Below are 21411 nucleotides of genomic sequence, written 5' to 3' on the forward strand. Positions count from 1 at the left end.
GGTTCTTTAACTGACATCGCACAGCACACGAGCCTCTAGCATTTACGCTCCATCAAAATGCGACCGTCGCGGCCGGGTTCGAACCCGAGTCTTTCGGGTCAGCAGCCGAGCACCATTAATACTAATAGCACGCTAATACTATTAATGTATATACCTTTACAAGCATTCAATTAAATGGGAGAATCGTCTGTCATTTATTTTTCGATGTGCCTTTCGTGACCAGTGGTGCCTACTTGTAGCGCTCTCTCGCGTATTGATTGAACCGTAAGGAAACGCTGAAAATGTCTTCCAAAGTAAGCTAATGAGTGAGACCAGTGGCGACGTTTAAACATCGGTAGTCTAAAACTGGTGAGCAGCAGAGGTGCCACAGCCTTCCTGACCCTGAATTCATATAGCAGCCTCTTACGCAACTGACCAGGCTTATGCACAGGCGTTTATCGCTGCGGCCCTGTACAAAGAGGCCTGAGAAACGTGCCGTCATTTAGCCGTGCGACACGCGCACCCTTTCACAGGAAAGCACTTCCTTTCTGACAGCCGAGAACGTGACGCTTTGAAGCACCACAGATAGCAGTTTTAACATTTTTTTTATCGCGTCGTTCTTGTCTGACTTCGAATTTTGAAAATTTTTTTTATCTTAACTAGAAATTCTGATGGCGCGCTTCCAGTGATGCTGACGCTGCCTTTATGACTAACCAATAGGAGATCAGCGAACAGCTCTTGACCCACTATAAAAGAACCTGTCGGTAGGCTCGGAAGCACCAGTCCTGGAAAGTGTGTCACAGCAGCAAGGTGCGTGCCTTCAGTTGTACGCTTGGCCGTCCATGTTTAAGTGCTTCTTTTTCCTGTGTCAATTTTTTGCGATGTCGTAACGTTCCGTTCTGTTATATATTTGCAGGATCAACCGTCCTTATACCATGAAGCCCGTGTCAGTATTGCTGCTGGCCGTCTGCGCACTTGCGGTGGAAGCGCAGAACCTCACAGGCCGAACCTTTGGTTTTGCGCACAGCCATCATGACCACAACCATGGAGCAGTACACGACAGCCATTCCCTGAACTTCCAGGCTCATGGCCACCACCACGTACCACCACCCCACAACTCTCATGGCAGTCATGCTAACCAAGTCCATGCCCACAACCACCACCAGGGTCACGGACACGTATTACCAGGCCAGCAGCATCCCTCCAGCCATGGCCACGAGCACCAGCACCACCCGCACCAACCATCGGCGTCCTCTGGTGCAGTTGTGCCAGTTGCAGGCAACGTGGACATGGTGCCTGTCATGGTTTGCAACGTCGTCCACGTTCCTGCCGCTCATGCTGTCGCTCCAGGCCCCTCCCACTCTGGTTCTCTCGTGCCCAACAGCGTCTTGAACAAGATCCCTACGTCTATCGGGAACGTCGCTGGCAAGGTAGTCAGCCCCTTGATCTCCCTCCTGCACAACGCTTCCGTCTGGCTCAACCGTACCGCCCATTCCAATCACGCTCACAACGTGCCCCACCAGCCTCATCCTGCAGCTTCCCCTACGCATGTGGTGCACGAAATCTTGGCCTTAAAGAAGCACCCACACCAGCCAGTGCCACCTCGGACGGTTGCCCCGACCAAGGCTCCCCGCCCTGCAGTCACCGCAACAAGCCCGACTCCGACGGCTGCAGCAGCTACTCCTTCCATCAGAGCTACCACAGTTTCCGTGCCTGTCCAGGTCCAGACTGGCACTGTTGGTGTCCCGGCTCCTGCCCTCGGCGCCACTGTCCCGCGCTTCCTCACCTCCACTGCCGTGCCTGCCTCTTCTGCGGACACGGCCGCTTTTCCCGAAGGTAGGACGGGCGCATTGGTTACCGCTGTTCCGCTCGCAACCACCCCAACTGCAATCTCTACGCTACAGACTGCGTCGCCTGCTCCTACGTTTCGCACTGCCGTACCTACTTTGTCTCCCACCGAAGAAGTGTCGATCAGGTCTGGCACCATCTTCACGACAGCGGACGCCACCACAAGCGCCGCTACGTTCTCCGTTGCCCAGTCTGCGCCTACGAACGCAAATGCCGCACTTGCGACTTCTGCTTCTCTGCCTCCCACAGAAGTAGTCTCCATTCGGTCTGGTACCCTCGCGTCAACCGTTGCGCTCACAAGAGCTGATACCTTGACTCCTGTTCTGGAGTCCGTCACTGCACCGGCAACTGTTCCTACGTCCTCGGTCACTTCGTCAACACTGGCGGTTCGCACTTCTACTGAAGAAACGGCGGACCTACCTGGCAGCGTGACGAGTGACGGGGTATCCCCCACTACCTCATCTCCCGTCACTTCGTAGGCTTCCGCACAGTCGCCACGGCCGTCTGCGGTTCCGACCTGAAAACTGCCTGTTGTCTGGCCCACAGCTGTGGCGCTGTAGTGTGCCCTAATTGCTTAGTACCCACGCAGTGTAGGGCCTGTTGAATACTTTACAAATTTTTATTGTACACTTTTTTGTACTTACGTGACCGGTGTCCTGTAAGATCCTGCAATAAACACGGCCTTTTTATCTCGAACACTTTGCTGGTGTTCCCTTTTATCGTTACTTGTTCCCGCCAATGCCTTCGCGTGCATGTTAAAGCAAGGCGTTGTTCCTTCCCACGAGGACTGTTTGGTTTGCAGTACAACAAAGGGCAAGTCGTAATCTCTTGCTCGGGCGCATGTCAACCGAGATCGTAAGAACGTGTGTATACTCTCTTCCGTTTTCAGTGCTCTTCAATGAGTGCAAGCTCCGCTTGTTTTCCACCAGCGCAGTCCGCCTTCGAGCCGGAACTGTCAAGTCCGCTCTGAATGAGCATATTCACTGCCCGGTTAGGGCGTTGACAGCAGGGTTTCCACGCGTTGTTTAGCTGCGATACGTATCATGTGCTGTGCTCAGTGTTCACTCACTATTAATTTTCAGCACAGCTAGCTTCTTTCTTCACGTCGAAAAGTGACTGCGCCCCCTCAAGGTGCTCACGAATAAGGTCGTATCAGAAGCAGATTAAAACTTGCTGGTGTAGTTGTTTCTACAAACTGGAAATGCGGAGCGCTTTGTCTGGAATTGCACCGTGTGGCCATTTTGTGGTACGCTATAAGAAAGAAACTGGCAGGTCACCGAACACTCGGTAACATTCAGAAAAACAGTGGTGTGCCTGAAGGAACTAAAGCATACTTCTCTCATTACAAAACAAGCGTTCGTTGAAACTTCCAGCGCACGCTTTTCTGTGCTCAACTCCGCTGGCAAGGTAACTGGAAACATTAATGTGTATACGTAGAAAAGGCATATCCACGGAGCAGTCGGTACGTAGTCGGATTTCAGAGGCGTGATGTTTCCATAATAATTAAATGACCCTTGCCGTGTTCTTTGAACTCGCTTAATATTAAAACTGCGCAGAATATCCAAGGCTTATTCCGATGTTCAGCATCAGTGCTTATGGGAGGGTTAACGTTCCGAAGCGACCCCCCTGACCGTGTGAGACGCCGCAGCGGGGGGCTCCGAATCCTACAGCTCGGAAGAGTCTTCGCACTGTACCTGTAAGAGCCAGAGCATGTGAAATAGTACAGCGCATTTGTCGTTCTCATTCGGTGGGTCTATATACGTGGAAATCTGGTGCATTCGTGTCACCGCGGTGACGCTAATTACTGCAGACAATTTGTTAAGCGTTGAATGTGAGAGCGCTTTCTCGACATCTGTCCTTGCGCTAGAAACAGCCGTGGTGTGGCGATATTTACATTGCGCTCAACGTTTCATTTTGCTTGCTACGAGAGGCAATCTTTGTACCTGCTTTGACAGCGTCGTTGCTCTTCAATCATACAACGGCAGATGGTAGGTTCGAACGCTGGAAATAGGCCAATAATCGATGGCCTAACTTGGCTGGCGAGAAAGTATGACATGAGGTTTCGGGAATCGAAGGCAAAAGGGATGCGACTGGAAAAATGAAAAAAGGACGGTAAGAAAAAGATTGCACGCTGTGTTGAGCATATAGACAGTTCGCAACAACCAATATACATTATAAACAGCGCTGTACGCACATATTTGTTATCGCCTTTTTCTTTTTTTTCATCACAAAATACGTCCGTCCTTATCAGCTCGCTTGGCGTGCTCTATATCGGCACACGCTCTTGAAAGCTCCTCAAAAGCAGCCGCTGGGGCATTCACAGCTATCATCCAGCGCAGTGTTTCGCGAGGACAAATAGCCCTTCTATCTGCAGGTATCCGCCGTGGTGACTCAGTGGTTAGGGCGCTCGGCTACTGATCCGAAGTTCCCGGGTTCGAACCCGACCGCGGCGGCTGCGTTTTTATGGAGGCGAAACGCTAAGGCGCCCGTGTACTGTGCGATGTCAGTGCATGGTGAAGATCCCCAGGTGGGCGAAATTATTCTGGAGCCCTCCACTACGGCACCTCTTTCTTCCCTTCTTTCACTCCCTCCTTTCTCCCTTCCCTTACGGCGTGGTTCAGGTGTCCAACGATATATGAGACAGATACTGCGCCATTTCCTGTCCCCCAAAACCAATTATTATTCTGCAGGTATCCGCCGACGCACTTTGCTCATGCATTCCGAGCGACATGGCCTCTCCGCAATCCAGCGCGGAGCAGCAGCTGACCAAGGCAGGGAAAGCGAGGAATACAAGCGGCAATGAGAGCGGGAACACGGAAAAGTGGCGCCGTCTGCCGGGTATAGGGAGAAGCGAGCGGAGACGGACTCCTCCTTCGGCCGAGAAGCAGACGCCCCACATTCCGTAACCTTCGCTTCATAGGATTATACAAGGGTATACACGCACCTAGCGAATTCGAACTCATTCGGTACCCGCTGTGGTCACTATGACGCTCTGCTACCGTGCATTGTGAATTCGAACTCATTCGGTACCCGCTGTGGTCACTATGACGCTCTGCTACCGTGCATTGTGAATTCGAACTCATTCGGTACCCGCTGTGGTCACTGTGACGCTCTGCTACCGTGCATTGTGAATTCGAACTCATTCGGTACCCGCTGTGGTCACTATGACGCTCTGCTACCGTGCATTGTGAATTCTAACTCATTCGGTACCCGCTGTGGTCACTATGACGCTCTGCTACCGTGCATTGTGAATTCGAACTCATTCGGTACCCGCTGTGGTCACTATGACGCTCTGCTACCGTGCATTGTGAATTCTAACTCATTCGGTACCCGCTGTGGTCACTATGACGCTCTGCTACCGTGCATTGTGAATTCTAACTCATTCGGTACCCGCTGTGGTCACTATGGAGCTCTGCTACCGTGAATTGTATACCAGGTGTTTCAGGGAAGACTCAAAAATTTTCAAAAATAGGCTTTTTGTAGTAAAAAGTATTGCTTTAGCGGCATAATATTACCAGTGTTGGCGGACACCGGAAAGCCGGTGAATCGTCTTATGTAGTAAGATGGTTAACAAGTTTTTAATAATTAACTTCTAACTAATAGAGTTAGGCGCCTAGTTGCAATTCGAGATTTGTATACCTGGTCGTTCGTAATAGCCATATCAGTTTTTAGAATTTCGAAAACGCGATTATACTTGGTGCTGTGGCTCAAAAAAATTTGGCGACATCGTGCCAAAATGTATGCGCTTTCGAAAAGCTTGCAGGCAAAGCAACCTTTCCAGCTCATGCAGGCTAGTCAAAAGAGCCAAATTTTGTCGAGCCAAACTTTCTCAAAATTTTTGGAAATTTTTGAACGGCTTCCTTGAAATATCTGGTGTGTCTGTCCCCAAAGGCAGATGCGTATTACGAAGGAGGGAATTTTTTATGTGAAAGATCACTGGGTTCTATTTTTTCGAAGAAAAAAGTTCAAACAGTACACTCCGTATAGAATGTGATCTGTGTGCTCACATGATGCCGCCACATTGAGGTCGAAAAAAACTAGGGGCAGGGGATGGCACGGCTCTCGCTCTCATTCTCTCTCTCTCTCTTTCACCTAGTGGGGAAGGCGGAAAGTATCGGAGGTTCTAGTTTATAGCATCCTGCTTTTACATGGGAAGTTCTTCCTCAAGATTAAGCTTTTTACTACGCCAGCAAAATTGAACGTTTGTTAGGAGCTTGTACGCAACATGTGTGAATCATCACGTATTTATTCGCATATGGCTATATAACTGGGTCATGTGACCCGTAAAGCTCCTTGCAGACACTGAACCCCTTCACAGCCGACACTGACACTCTCTCACAATGCGTGAACTCACATATATGTTCTTGTGGTCATGCTGTTCCAATCCTCAAGGTTGCAATGATTATAATGCAAGTGATTGGATGGCCTCCTGCCGATAACTCCGGCTGTTATTAGTTACATCGTCCTCTGTTCAACAGGCGGAGGTTGGTCGCGGAGCTCAAAGGCTCAGCCGGCCAGCCCGCAGCAGACGTACGCTGCAGAGGCCGAGGGTTTCTGCCAGGACTCGGTCGACGAATACCAGCGAACCGGAAGTCCGGACACCGAAGGCAGCAGCCCCTTTCCGGAAGCGAGCGCCCGGTCACTGACGCTCAAGGCCAATCCTACCAACCAAACGCCCGGTGAATATCCAGCGCGACGCAGAGCCTTTCCAAATTCGTGCTAGCCATGGTGGAGATCATTAAGCAAAATCCTCTCGGCAGCCTTTCACCAGGGAAGAAGGAAAATTTTTGGGTACACTTACACCCCTGTCACGCGGGCAAGTTTAGTGACACTTTCAAGAAGTGCACTTGCCTTGGTCGAATGACACTTTCGGTGCGCGCTGCCACACGGCAAAAAGAAGTGTCATTTGGAAATGATGGCCGTAGAGGCGGATGTTGCAGCACCTTGTGGAATTAATTTCTTTTCGCGTCATTCTTAGAGAATACAATTGTATCGCAAATCTAATTACTCCAAGTTAATTTTCAGTTTTATTTTCACGTCTGAATACATGTTGTTAACTACAAAAAAGATTGGCTGGCGGTTTAGCGTTGCTAAGCACGTAATATTGTGCGAAAGCAGTTTTTTTTTTTTTGCAGGTGGACACCGCGTACCTGAAAGCGCGATTGAGCTGTTTCCATTGACCCAGGGAGCCAGCTATGCGCGTATTCAGCTCTTTATTCGTTAATGCCAATTTACGCAATATACTCCGGCGGCCTATGCTCCAGTGCCGTGTTTCTGCCACAACGTTTCCCACGCCAACACATGCAGCGCACATCATTTCCTCAGTACCGCCACATAGCTCAAAGCGCGAATATTAGTTTGATCGTAGCATTAGTTGATCGAAAGACGATGTGCAATGCAGAGCACGTTAGTGAGTTGCAGTTCAACACGAGTCGTGATCGGCTGCGGCGATTGCCTATAGCTCGCGCAGTGGCCAGCGAAGCTGATCTGTTTGCGCCGTCGCAGGTCCGAATCCCAGTGCCAGTGATATTTACTTCACTTATATATTTATGGTTTGCCCACTGTCGCCCTCAAGGTCAAGCATCACAAAAACTGGTGAGCCGGTTCGACCCCGTGATGTAGTGCTTTCGTACTAAAAGCATCACGACCTCAGACTTGTCATTTACCCTGCAACACAGGCGTTTCGAGTGCCTTGCAACCGAATGCGATTCGACTCGACTGCCGCTTTGTGCTGCTGAAAGAATTTTCTAACGGCATTCGACCTAGATACATCCGAGTCAGCGGAGATCCGCGAAGACATTCGACACCTTGTGTAATGCCTTCGAAACGCGAACACCGCCCGCTCTGGCCAACAGCCGTCGCCATCGCTTCGCCCCGCCCACATAGCGCCGGACGACTGAAAGCATCAGGAGAGATAGCTACACCATCCGCTAGAATGAGTTCGAGCTGACTTGCAAGTGAGGTGTTATAGTATTGTAAGGGAGTGAGCTTAGAAGCGAATGCCGAAACGGGTCACCGACGTGCCCTAAGGAGGGCGCGGGAAGAGCGCCCCGTAAACCGACAGTACGTACACGTTGCTGGCGGGAGTCAGACTGGCACCCTTCCTTGAAATGCGGTGGAGCGTTTATTATCTTTTCCCTCTCCCTTTTTCCCCGTGCAGCTGGGTGCGTCTGCTGCCTTGGGGAATCGTCGCATGAGGCAACCCAGAAATATTTTTCTGCAGCGAAAGCTCTACTTCGCGACCAAAGCTGCAAACGCCGATTCATCGCGGAAGCATTGATTTTGACCTTCAATAAATATAATAAATATTGATTCGAACCCGCGGCGCAGCGAACAGATCAGCTTCGCTGACCTATTGCTGCACCCGATCACGCCACGTGTTAAACTGCAACACTCTCTCGCGCTTTCCATTGCACGTCGTCATCTTCATCAACTCTCATCTGCGGCACGAACAGATTAGATTAGCTCAACCTCGATCAGAGCTTAACCTGAGTCTAATGTCGTCACCAGACGTGTCAACGGCAGCAGCGCAGAACGACGAGGCAATCAGACAAAGCACATGCTTTCGCACGCCTGCTGGGTTTAGCTGCGCTGAAACCCCGCCATTTTTTTTTCTGAAAACGTATCAGGCGAACGTTTGTCCATGATTATACGCGGGTCTAAGCGTAGGAAATTCTGCCAAGAACTAAATGTGATTCTGAAAGGAACTGCTGAGGTCATTAATCATCGAATCTGCACGCCTGAGGAATCTGACCGCGTATCGACTGCCAGGATATGCCATTTATGCTACCAAAATGTGTATGCTTTCATTTTGCCTGCCAAGTGGACGAAAGCAGAAGTGTCGGTGGCAATGGTTTTAACAAATTCTTCTTTTAAAGAAGTGTGCATTAAGACTTCTCTTCCTTCAAGCACACCACTAATTTCCTGAATGCTGCTGTACCTTTCGTTCGATGACCTCCAAATGTATTTAATTTACCGTATGAGAGGACGACTTGAACCTGCCGACAAGGCACTCTGCACCTGCAGTCTGTCACGTTGTTCTAACTTCAAGAAGCAGACCAACTAGAGAAGCAAGTTTTATTTTGCTGGATATACGTCCTTAGTCGTGACCACCTTAAAGGGGCTCTGAAAAGACCTCTCAATAAAGTTGCGATGTGCCTAAATATCCTCAAGCAAGAATTTTTTCAAATGAGTTTTGTGGAAGCTGAGGTAACTGTGGTAAAAATTTTAATTTCCGCGTCTTCGCATCTATACCTCCCCTCTCTTCACTTTTTGCACGCCGAAATGTCGACGCTCCTCCGGCGGCGGCCGCTTCCCGACCCGCCGGAGTGGCCATGGTGCGTGACGTCTGAAAGACTTAAGAGTGGCGAACCAATCATAGCCCTCCGCTGCTGACGTCACTTGCACGACATGACGTTGTGTACCAGGTTTCGCGCGAAAGGTCTGCATCGCCGGCCGCCGCGATGTGCGAAAGCGGATATTTTATAGAATTGTAAATCATCCGCTTGCTTTCGAGGCCTCATACATGGCATGATCGCTCGGTGGCCTGTAATGCACCTAATAAATCCATTTTATAGATTACTTCAAACACCCCCTTTCAGGGGCCATTTAACGGCCCGCAATCACTTTTCAACATACAGAAACAAAGCAACGCTGCTGAAAATTGACATGTGCATTGAACATAGAGCTCGGCACATGGCATGACTCGCACCGAGATAGTCTGACTTAAATGTGAGGCCCTAAGTTGAATTGAGCCAAGCGAAAGCAAGTCGCCCACACGCTCAGTTAAGACTAAGGAAATAGGGGCGCACGTACGTGCGGCGCTCATCAACATGTGGCTGAGACAGGAAATAGGCCACTCAAGAGCATGCATTGCAAGCCATACATTGCTCGTGGGATGGAACAACGCCGTGAGTGAATGTGCACTCAAAGGCATTGCTGCCAACAAGTAACAACGGATGGAACGGAGTCAAGGTGGCTGAGATAAAAAGGCCGTATTTATTGCAAGTCCTTATATTACAGGACACCGGTCACGCGAGCGCAAAAAATGCACGCTAAAAATGTGTAAAGCATTCAACACGCCCTGCGCCTCTGGAGGGCTGAGAAATTAAGCAGGCACACTACAGCGCCAGAGCTCGGGGCCGGACACCAGATGTCAGCTGGTGGACAGTAACAGTAGACGGCCGTGGGGACTGCGTGGTAGCCTGCGAAGTGACGGGAGACAGGGTCGCGGAGAGTACCATGTCAGGGGTCGCGGTGACAGATCGGTCTTCAGGTTCTTCGGTAGAGGTGGGAGCCACCGATTTCGAAGGGGTGACCGAGGTGGAAGGATGAGTTGTCGATGCAGTTACGGGCTCCAAAAGAGGCGTGAAGGTCTCAGTGCCTATAACCGCCACAGCAGAGGCGGCGGTGCCAGACCGAATTGAGATTAGTTCGGTGGGATTCAGAGAAGCCGCAATTCCACTACTTGAGGGCGTAAGGGCAGACTGGGCTCCAGAGGTTGGCACAGACAGCGGAATGGACCTCGTGAACGATGCAGTAGCTGTGCTTGTGCGGTCAGAAGGAGCAGGAGCCGTGGGGTCCGCTACCGTGAAGACGGTGCTAGACACTTCAATGGGAGGAACAGTAGGGGCGCTAGTAGCAGACGCAGCACTCTCTAGCGTGAAGGCTGCAGTTACGGTGTTTGCAAGAGGAACAGGGGTTACGATGGCGGCCGTCCTACCTTCAGGAAAAGCGGGCGTGTCCGCAGAAGAGGCAGGCAGTGGAGGAGAGGAACCGCGGGGCAGTGGCGCCAAGGGCAGGAGCCGAGACTCCAACAGTGCCAGTCTGGACTCGGACAGGCACGGTAACCGTGGTAGCTTGTCTGAAAGGAGTTGCTGCAGAGGTCGGAGTTGGGCTTGTTACTGGAACTGCAGGGTGGGGTGCCGTGGTGGTGACAACCGTGGTTGTCGGCGAGCTAGGGGGCACTGGCTGGTGCTTCTTGAGGGCCAAGATATTCTCGTGCACGATTTGCGCAGGGAATGGTGCGATTCGATGTTGGTGGTGGTGCATGTTGTGGCTGTGATTGGAATGGCCGATGGCTGGTGGGGGTGGTGCTGGGGCTCGTGGCCATGGCTGGAGTGGTGCTGCTGGCCTGGTAAGACGTGTTCTTGACCCTGGTGGTGTCCATGGCCATGGTGAACATGACTACCGCAAGAGTTGTGGCATGGTGGTGCGTGGTGGTGGTGGCCGTGGTGCCGTGGTGGCGACAACCGTGGTTGTCGGCGAGCTAGGGGCACTGGCTGGTTCTTCTTGAGGGCCAAGATATTCTCGTGCACGATGTGCGCAGGGAATGGTGCGATTCGATGTTGGTGGTGGTGCATGTTGTGGCTGTGATTGGAATGGCCGATGGCTGGTGGGGGTGGTGCTGGGGCTCGTGGCCATGGCTGGAGTGGTGCTGCTGGCCTGGTAAGACGTGTTCTTGACCCTGGTGGTGTCCATGGCCGTGGTGAGCATGACTACCGCAAGAGTTGTGGCATGGTGGTGCGTGGTGGTGGTGGCCGCGAGCCTGGAAGTTCAGGGAATGGCTGTCGTGTACTTCTTCATGGTTGTAATCATGATGGCTGTGCGCTAAACAAAAGGTTCGGCCTGTGAGGTTCTGCTGCTGGCCTGGGCCTGGGAAGACGTGTTCTTGACCCTGGTGGTGTCCATGGCCATGGTGAACATGACTACCGCAAGAGTTGTGGCATGGTGGTGCGTGGTGGCCATGACCCTGAAAGTTCAGGGAATGGCTGTCGTGTACTGCTCCATGGTTGTGGTCATGATGGCTGTGCGCAAAACCAAAGGTTCGGTTTGTGAGGTTCTGCTTCTGGCCTGGTAAGACGTGTTCTTGACTCTGGTGGTGCCCATATCTATGGTGAGCATGACTTCCGTGAGAGTTGTGGGATGGTGGAGCGTCGTGGTGGTGGCCATGAGCCTGGAAGTTCAAGGAATGGCTGTCGTGTACTGCTACATGGTTGTGGTCAAGATGGCTGTGCGCAAAACCAAAGGTTCGGGCTGTGAGGTTCTGCTGCTGGCCTGGGCCTGGGAAGACGTGTTCTTGACCCTGGTGGTGTCCATGGACATGGCGAGCGTGACTATCGTGAGAGCTGTGGGATGGTGGCGCGGGCTGGTGATGGCCGTGAGCCTGGAAGTTCAGGGAATGGCTGTTGTGTACTGCTCTATGATTGTGGTCATGATGGATGTGCGCAAAACCAAAGGTTCGGCCTGTGAGGTTCTGCTGCTGGCCTGGGAAGACGTGTACTTGCCCCTGGTGGTGTCCATGGCCATGGTGAGCATGACTACCGTGAGAGCTGTGGGATGGTGGTGCGGGGTGGCGGTGATGGTGGCCGTGAGCTTGGAAGTTCAGGGAATGGCTGTCGTGTACTGCTCCATGGTTGTGGCATGTGCAGGTTCGGCATGTGAGGTTCTGCGCTTCCATCGCAAGTGCGCAGACAGCCAGCAGCAATACTGACACGGGCTTCATGGTATAAGAACGGTTGATCCTGCGAAAATATAACAGAACGGAACGTTACGCCATCGCAAAAAATTGACACAGGAAGAAGAAGTACTTAAACATGAACGGCCAAGCATACAACTGAAGGCACGCACCTCGCTGCATTGACACACTTTCCAGGACTGGTGCTTCTGAGCCTACCGACAAGTCTTTTTATAGTGGGTCAAGAGCTGGCCGCTGATCTCCTATTGGTTAGTCATAAAGGCAGTGTCAGCATCACTGGAAGCGCAGCGTCGTAATTTCCAGTTAAGATAAAACAAGTATTGATAAATTAAAACGTACACGTGAAGTACACGATAATAAAAGCTGAAAGTGCTGTATGTGGTGCCTCAAAGCATCGCGTTCGTGGCTATCAGAAAGAAAGTGCGGTCCTGTGAAAGGGTGCGCGTGTCGCACTGCTAAGTGACGGCACGTTTCTGAGGTATCTTTGTGCAGTGGCGCAACGATAAACGCCCTGTGCATAAGCCTGGTCAGTTGTGTAAGGGGCTGATATATGAATTCAGGGCCACGAAGGATGTGGCACTCTGCTGCTATCCAGCTTTAGACTACCGATGTTTAAACGTCGCACTGGTCTCACTCATTGCCTTACGTTGGAAGACCTTTCAGCGTTTCCTTATTGTTCAACAAATGCGCGAGAGAGCGCTACAAGTAGGCACCACAGGTCACGAAAGGCACATATTGGAATAAGAATGACAGACGGTGCTTCCATTTGATTGAATGCTTGTATAGATAATATATACATTAATAGTATAAAGCCGCACTAGCTGCGATGGCTCGGTGGTAATGGCGCTCGGCTGCTCACCCGAGAGACTCGGGTACGATCCCGGCCGCGGCGGTCGCATTTCGACGGAGTCGAAATGCTAGAGGCCTATGTGCTGTGCGATGTCAGTGCGCGTTAAAGAGCCCCAGATGGTCGGAATTATCCGGAGCCCTCCACTACGGCGTCCTTCGTAACCTGAGTGACTTTGAGAAGTTAAAGCCCATAAGAACAAACATTAACAGCATAACTTCATGCCACAAATTGTGCGTCGTAAACAGAGAGCGGCAATTAGTTGAACTTGTCCTGTATAGTGGTTGTCACAAGACCATCGCCCTTGATCGTTTTGTGCGAAGGGGTTTTCCGAGGCCCTTCAAGCAATAGAGTTGACCAGACAAGTAAAAATATGTAGGGGTGTGCGAATCGTAGTTGTTCAAAACCAAATCGAATATATTTTAAGAATATGTGGAATAGTAGAACATTTACAAAACGAATAACCGCGCGATAACGCTAAGCGCATGCGGCGATAAGGCGCTATAACATCATTAGCAGCAGCGTGAATACGTCTGCCGCAGGACAAACGCTTCTAACATAAGCCTCCAATTAATCCTCTCCTGACCCAGCTGCGGCCACCTTATCCATGTAAACTTCCTAGCCATACCCACCATTGTGACTCTGTGGCACCCGTGCTATGATTACCCTCTCTTGGAATCCATCTCGCTACCTTAAGGTTTCTACCGAGTCAAATACGATCTCTTAATCTATGAAGGCTATATATAAATGTTGGCTGTATTCTGCGCATTTGTCTATCTTTAGGCTTAGGTTTATGGGGGTTTAACGTCCCAAAGCGACTCTTGCTATGAGGGACGCTGTAGTGAAGGGCTCTGGAAATTTCGACCACCTGGGGCTATTTAACGTGCACTGACATCGCACAGTTCACCGGCCTTCAGAATTTCGCCTCCATCGAAATTCGACCGCCGCGGCCGGGATCGAACCCGCGTCTTGCGGGTCAGCAGCCGAGCGCCATAACCCCTTAGCCACCGCGGCGGCTTTGTCTATCATTTTCTTGATGGTGTGATTATTGTCTGTGGTCGCTATAACATATAAAGTTTTAACTTTAGTCAGTTCTAGTTAGATCAGTGAGTTCTAAATGAATTCCGAGATTGAGGATCAAGGTAGGGTTTGCTGAACCAAGAATCTTGTTACATCGCCTAATATTGTAGTCCACGTATGATCATTATGAACTCTGCCACAGCAATGGACTGTGTAATGGAGCTAAACCCTCCTTCGCAGACCAATCGCTGCAACATGCTGTGCTGTGTCAGTGTGTCATGTTTTTGAAAGAGTCGTAGAAGAAAACTAAGTCGAGCTTTATTCAAGTTTCGTGCCATTTATTCAGACTATTCGGAGGGTTGAAAGCATATTCGATTCGTTTCGAATAATTTTGAAAGTGGACTATTTGATTCCTTGAGCGAACCGAATAGGAGACTTCAATCGCTATTGGAAATATTTTAATATTCGCAAACCTCTAGAAACATGTATTTGAGTAGTCCGCTAAGCGCGATTTACGGCTGAAATTTTACCAAGTATATAGAATTAGTAGAAGTTGCACTGGGTCTTCTCTTTTCTCTTATTTCTTGTGTCGCTTTTTTCTTCAAGCAAACAGAACACAGCACACCAAGCCAGAGACAAATAAGCCCACATGAACGCAACGCTGGCTCCCGACAGTCTTTGTGCGACACAGTATCTCGATACTTATTCGTGATGGTCACCTAGCACAGATGCGCATAAAAGAAATTGCTCCTGGAGTTTGGCGCATGCGATGTAAACAGCGTGTGCGCTGTTTAGTTTAACGCCGTACCAGCCAGCCAAGCCTCTGCATTCTGGGGGTCTGTTTTGTGAGGGGACACTTCAAACGAATTCGTTTTCACACTTCCTTGACGGCGGGCGAGATGCTTAAAATTTCCTTTCGCGACAGATATGGCTAATCATTTTTGCATTTTCGCGACGTGAACGGCTTTTCTCTGCGCGCAGTGAGGTGTCTCCTGCCTGAAGGTAATTTCTTTCTTCTGCTTGGCTGCATAGGTAAGCTCGATGTTACACACCAGACAAGCTCGTTGGTTTTTGCGGACTTGTATCAGTGGTAAACACAAGCAGCGTACCTGGCAGAAAGCACAACGATACTGGTGATCGTGTTAATCTTGTTTTTTGTGTCGGGGCCCTCGTTGTGCTGGAGTAATCAAATCCATCTGGAACTGTTGAAAAGACTGCGATATGTATACCATGCGCAAAAACAGCTTTTCTTCACATCGGACTTTTTAGGCGTCGAAACAGCGATGGCTGAAAGGAAAAAGGCGCCGCATGAGTTCTGCCGCGGATCATATTTTTTCCCTCTGCGCGAACCTTTGGACGAGACATCGGCTGTTTTTAATGTCTAAAGCACTATTTCGATGGGTAAACCCCGAACAAGATCTTGCGATGTGTGTGGGTTTGTGCCAGGAGCATAGGAACGGCAACATAGCAACCGCAGCTCATAAATAAATTAATAATAAATAAAGTAAACATTGCCGCGACAGGGATTCGAACCTGCGGCGGCGCGAACAGATCAGCTTAGCTGGCCACTGCACGAGAGCACTATGCAATCGCCGCAGTTTTTTTTTTCTTTATTGCATGGACATAGTGCCGGAAAGAAAAGTCTAAGCACGCTTACGCCACAAAACACCACGCCACCTTACACCTGCATGAACCCTCCTTCCAAAGCATCAAAAGTCTGGGAGGCACACGCATGCATCCAGATAGGGGAGCCATCTAGACGGCTCTTGCAGGGCAGCATATACTCCCCGTACCGAAGCGCATTGTTCGCGAAACAAATATTTCGACGACCGTGGTGGTTCGGTGTGGCGGTCCGTCATGCGGCTCTTCCAGAGACTGAATAGTCCCAGCAACATAAATAGATCATATGGCACAGCACTGTTTTTCTCCGCGGGCAAAAAACGAATACTGTAGGGTGTGATGTCAATTTCCTTCTTAATTGTTCGTTGTAAAATGTCCCAGAAGAAGTTAGCATCGATGCACAGAACAAAACAATGGTCAATTGTCTCTGGTGTATTGCACAGGCGACAGTCCACCGTCCATGGCGCGAGTATCTCCTTAGCATGAAGCCATGCCTTCACAGGCAGCGTTGACGTGTGCAGCTTAAAAAAGAATGTTTCGCGGCAGAAAGTTTGAAAGTTTGAAAGTTTATTCGGCCATATTACAATATGCCCCCGGGGAGAGGAAAAAGGAGGCAGACAGAGCGTGCCTCCTGACGAGGCCTACACCCCGGCTTACACATCTGTACACTGGTGACTAGACGGCAAATCATGTTTACAAAGAAACAATCATTTTCAAGAAAAGAACAGCACTCTTAAGGGTATCAAACCTGATCACGAGACAAGAGAGAAAGACATTACTCTAATGGTAAAAAAACAAAAACATGACATCATTACGCCCGAACTGTCTAATCATAAATGCAACACAGATAATAACTAAAAAAACGAAAATAATTAGAAAATTTGATAACAGGCACTGGAGTATAAATATACCGACAATAAAAAAAGAATCAGTACCAACTAGACTCAAGTAATCGCAAAATTACAAAACAGGAAAGAGCAACTTCAATTTTTTCTTAAAGGCAATAGAGCTCGTAGCTTCTTGAGCCCTTGTCACTAAAGATGGGTGCGCATTACATAAGGCTGCAATTTGGTTAGTTACACTTTGTGTTCCATAATTCGTTCTGGATCTTGTAGCAGATAGGGAAACCACGCGCAATTCATATTTAATGTTTCTATAAAAGTACATATTCTGGAAAGAAGTTAAATCCTCCTTAATTTTATAAAACATGTGAATGGCTAAGCTAAAGTTGTAACAGTCAAGGAAACTGCGTGCATGAAAAGTTTTGAAGAGGTTTGTTTCATCAGTTGGATTTATACATAAGGCACGTAAGGCTCTTTTCTGGAGGGCAAATAATTTATGTGAATCAGTTTTATTGCAGGTACCCCATACTAGATTGCAATATACTAGATGAGAGTGCACCAGAGCAAAATATAATTGTTTTCTAACCTGCATTGGTAAAAGGTGTCTTAATCGGTAAATCACACATAACGATCTCGCCATTTTCAATCGGATGTTGTTCACGTGATCACTCCATCCTAGATCACTGCGGAAATACACACCAAGAAACCGAATGCTATGCACTTCTTCAATTCTTAGGTTATTAAAGTGAAGTGAGATGTGGTGATCTACTGGCTTATTTTTTGTGTGGAAAAGCATGAATTTCGTTTTGTTAACATTCAATTCAAGTTGATTAACAGAGAGCCAGATCATTAACTCTTTCAGCCAGACATTTGATTGCTGCTCAAGTGTTTGTAGGTTAGTGCCTGAAAAGAACACGTTTGTGTCATCGGCATACAACACAATATTAGTAGTTAAAGGAATATTAACAATGTCATTGATGTACACAATGAACAAAAGGGGCCCTAGAATAGAACCTTGGGGCACGCCAAAGTTTACTAAACCAAATTCAGATTTTATATCGTGTATTTTCGTGTATTGCCTCCGTGAATTTAAATAACTCTCAAATAGTTTATTGGCAATTCCACGAATTCCGTATATCTCTAACTTTTTAAGTAATATTGAATGCTTAACCGAATCAAAAGCCTTACAAAAATCAAGAAATATTCCAACAGTGTAAAGTCTATTTTCAAAATTCTGAATTAAACAGTTTTTTATGTCTAATAGTGCTGTTTGGGTTAATTTACCTTGCTGAAAGCCATACTGCTATGCGCAAATTAAATTTTTAGCTTGGAGGAAGCTATAAACTCGCTTGAAAAGTATACGCTCAGCTACTTTTGAAAACAGTGGCAGCACTGAAATGGGGCGATAATTATTCGGGTCATTTTTCTTTCCCTCTTTGAAGACCACTGTAACACGCGCAACTTTGAGTTTTTCAGGAAAGACTCCTGTGAACAGCATTCTATTACAGATATGTGCGAGAGGGCCAGCGATATTTCTAACAACACATTTAATCGGAAAAACGGCTATTTCGTCATCACCAGGTGAACAAGTGTCTCTAAGAGAATTTACGATGGATTCTACTTCATCTATTGAAGTGGGCGACAGAAATATGGAAGCATTACTTCTGGAAAGCATGTATGACTCTACTGTTCTAGTTGCATAAGAATGAGCAGCCCCGTGATGAGCTTCAGCTACTATGAAATGATCGTTAAGTTTACTGGCAAGTGAAACTCCCGTGTAATTGACTCCATTAATTCGTGGTTCGCAGGGAAGATCCTTTTTCTTATTCCCTATGATTGCATTGATACCTTGCCAGATCAATTTAGGGTTGTGCGAGACTGCCGAAAACTTGTTTTTATAAAATAAAGACTTCGCCTTCTTTAAATCCATATTTAGTCTGTTTCGGAACTTCTTAAACTCAATTAAATCCTCCGGGTTTCTAGTTCTTAGAAAACGAGAAAACATGTCATTCTTTTCATCAATCCGTTTCAGGAGAGCACTTGTTATCCATTCTTTCCTTGCCTTTCTATGCTTTTTTATAGTCATAATGGGGAAGGCTGCATCGTAAAGTTTTAGCAGTTTTTTAATAAATACTTCATACGCTTGTGTAGGGTCTGTTTCATGATATACTTCGATCCAATTAGTAGACGACATCAAGTTACAAAATCGGGTAATATTATTATCATCATAAATTCTCCGCACGCGAAAAAGACCGTCAGGATTCTTGTTCTCTGAAACAAGTGAAAAGATGGGCAGATGATGGCTGATCCCTGATGAAAAAACACCTGATGTAGTTCTGTTTGCCGGAATACTTGTAAAACATAGATCAATTAGTGTTTCGGAGTATTTTGATATGCGCGTGGGTAAATCAATAGTATTCTCGCAACCATTAGAAAGGAATATTTCACTTAATGTGATCTTTGAAGGAATATCTTCCATAAAGTTAATGTTAAAATCCCCAATTACAATAATGCGCCACTTATTAAGGTCTGCTAGCTTCAGGAAGGACTCAATCCATCTAAAAAAGTTGTCCACATCACCTTGAGGCGGGCGATACAGTGCCATTATGATAATGTTATGAAAAAGTATGCATACTGCTTCAAAGTCATTGTGCACGAGGGGATAATCTGGCACATAGTCAAAAGATAAGTGGTTCCGGACATATAGAGACACACCACCACCACGCCTGCCGTCTCTAAAAACTGAAATTGGTTTGTAGTCACCAAGCTGAATAACATCTGAATTTGTATGAAACCATGTTTCTGAAGAAATGCACATTCGCCTAACATGTTTTAAAACAGTGGTGTCAAGGAACTCTAGAAAAGGCTGCCGATACAACGGTACAGGGAACAAATACTCTGCAAGTGTCTGAGTCATCTGTCTTCTGGAGAGGCTATACAGGTAGTTTAAAGAAAAGCGCACAGTGAGGAAATTGAAGGTGTCAGCAAATTCCTTAGGCCCCTTACGAGTGTGTCCCGTCGGTGCGAATAGGAAAGGCAAATGGGCACTGAGACGCCTAATAAGCACGGCTACTAAAAAAGGGTACGTGGTTTGAAGATTTGAAAAAGAAAAAAAACGCGACAAGCTGATGCACGAATAAGTGAACAAGGCCGATTCCACCAGACTCTAGAGAAAGAAATAGGTTATCGCGGCGCATGGGTTCCCATTGGGAACACCATACGAATGTAGCAAATATTCTGTGCATCACTTGCACTTTCTGCCTCGTACAGTGGAGAACCTGCAGCACATAGGCAAGTTTTGAAAATAAAAAAAAATGTTGCAGACTTGAGCCCGAGCAAACACTGATTGTTTTCCTACCGATCCAAGCCTGGGTTTGTCGCCTCATGGAGACTATCTGAGAATCCCAGTAGGCGCCACTGTTGCGAATTTGGTGAAGAGGAACCGCTAGGTAGTGAAGGGGCCCGCAGTCCCAGCTTATGCCACCATAATGACTTGGTGTTGTACGCCAATGGCCCAACCAAAACTCCTTGTATTTATCTAGATTAAGAGGCGCACCTGATACCTCACAAAACTGTTCAGTCAAGTGCAATGCCTCAAGCACACTCTTTTTGTCAAAACAAAAGAGGGCGACATCATCTGCATACGCTAAAATCTTAATTTCACACTGCGCCAAGGAGAAACCACGGATAGATATGCAGTTAATAATGCTGAGGCAAAAGGGTTCAAGATACAGGGCAAACAACAAAGGCGATAAGGGACAGCCTTGACGAACAGATAATTCCAATGGAATAGGTTTGGTTAGCTCTAGGTTAACAATTAGCCTGGTATAGGACTCCTTGTAGCACAATCTTATGCCCCTAAGCAAAGCATCTACAATATTTGCATGCTCTAAGGCCGCAAACAAGAAATGGCGACGAACTTTATCAAAGGCCTTGGCAAGGTCAATCTGAATTAGAGCTACTTGTCCGATCTCATCTGATACTGTCTCCACTACTGAACGTGCAATATGAATGTGGGTTTGGATGCTGCGGCCTCTGATACCGCAGACCTGATGCGTGCCTATTAAGTGAGCGACAACTAGCTGCGGACGATTGCAAAGAACCTTTGCAAAAAGTTTGTAATCTACATCACAGAGGGAAATTGGACGATATCCCTCAACTGTTTTCAACCGATTTGAATCTGTGCTTTTTGGAATTAATATAGTATGCCCAGAATAGAAAGTGTGTGGGGGGGGGGGGGGGGGGGGCAAAAAACCAACATCGTAAGAAGCCTGGAAAACCTCCATCAAGACAGGCGCTAGGCAAGTGGTAAATGCTTTATAGAACTCGCTAGTAATGCCATCTGGCCCAGGAGATCTCTGAGCCGTCAGGCCAGAAATGGCAGATTTAATTTCGTCCAAAGTGATAGGCCTCTCCACTACAGCACGCTGCTCATCGTCAAGCCGGGGCAAGGCTTCAAATAAGTGACTGTAATCTGATGTCACGTTTGTGCCCGCACAACCACCAAACAGGTTCCGATAATAGTCGAGGAAAGAAAGCCTCAATAATACCAGGACCATCGCTGTGTGTGCTACCACCATACTGAATTTCCAATATTTCTTTAGCTAGAGCAGTCTGCCTTTCATCACTCAGGGCCTGACGAGATGGTTGCTCATCCAGAAATCCACGGGTCCTAGATCTTATCAAGACCCATTTGTATCTTTCGGTTTCAAACTGCTTAAGCTCTAGTTTTACGGCTGTGATATCTTCTACATAGGCACCTGGGCTAATCCTCTCTA

The 21411-nt window shown here is 48.1% G+C and overlaps 1 protein-coding gene across 1 annotated transcript; it reads left to right on the top strand.

The window, feature by feature from the left end:
* The first annotated feature begins 901 nt into the window (after nucleotides 1-901).
* On the top strand, nucleotides 902-6550 carry LOC144129880 (uncharacterized). The gene is made up of 2 exons (XM_077663940.1): nucleotides 902-1815; nucleotides 6306-6550. The coding sequence occupies exons 1-2, from the start codon at nucleotides 915-917 to the stop codon at nucleotides 6548-6550; spliced, it is 1146 nt and encodes a 381-aa protein (XP_077520066.1). The 5' UTR covers nucleotides 902-914.
* The last annotated feature ends 14861 nt before the right edge of the window (nucleotides 6551-21411 follow it).

Source organism: Amblyomma americanum, chromosome 4, assembly GCF_052857255.1.
Source record: "Amblyomma americanum isolate KBUSLIRL-KWMA chromosome 4, ASM5285725v1, whole genome shotgun sequence".
Taxonomy (NCBI): Eukaryota; Metazoa; Arthropoda; class Arachnida; order Ixodida; family Ixodidae; genus Amblyomma; species Amblyomma americanum.

Excerpts from the sequence above, each read along its gene's own strand:
- LOC144129880 (XM_077663940.1), top strand. The coding sequence starts at position 915 with ATGAAGCCCGTGTCAGTATTGCTGCTGGCCGTCTGCGCACTTGCGGTG. Across the intron at positions 1,816-6,305 it reads CACGGCCGCTTTTCCCGAAG|GCGGAGGTTGGTCGCGGAGC; the intron begins GTAGGACGGGCG and ends TCTGTTCAACAG.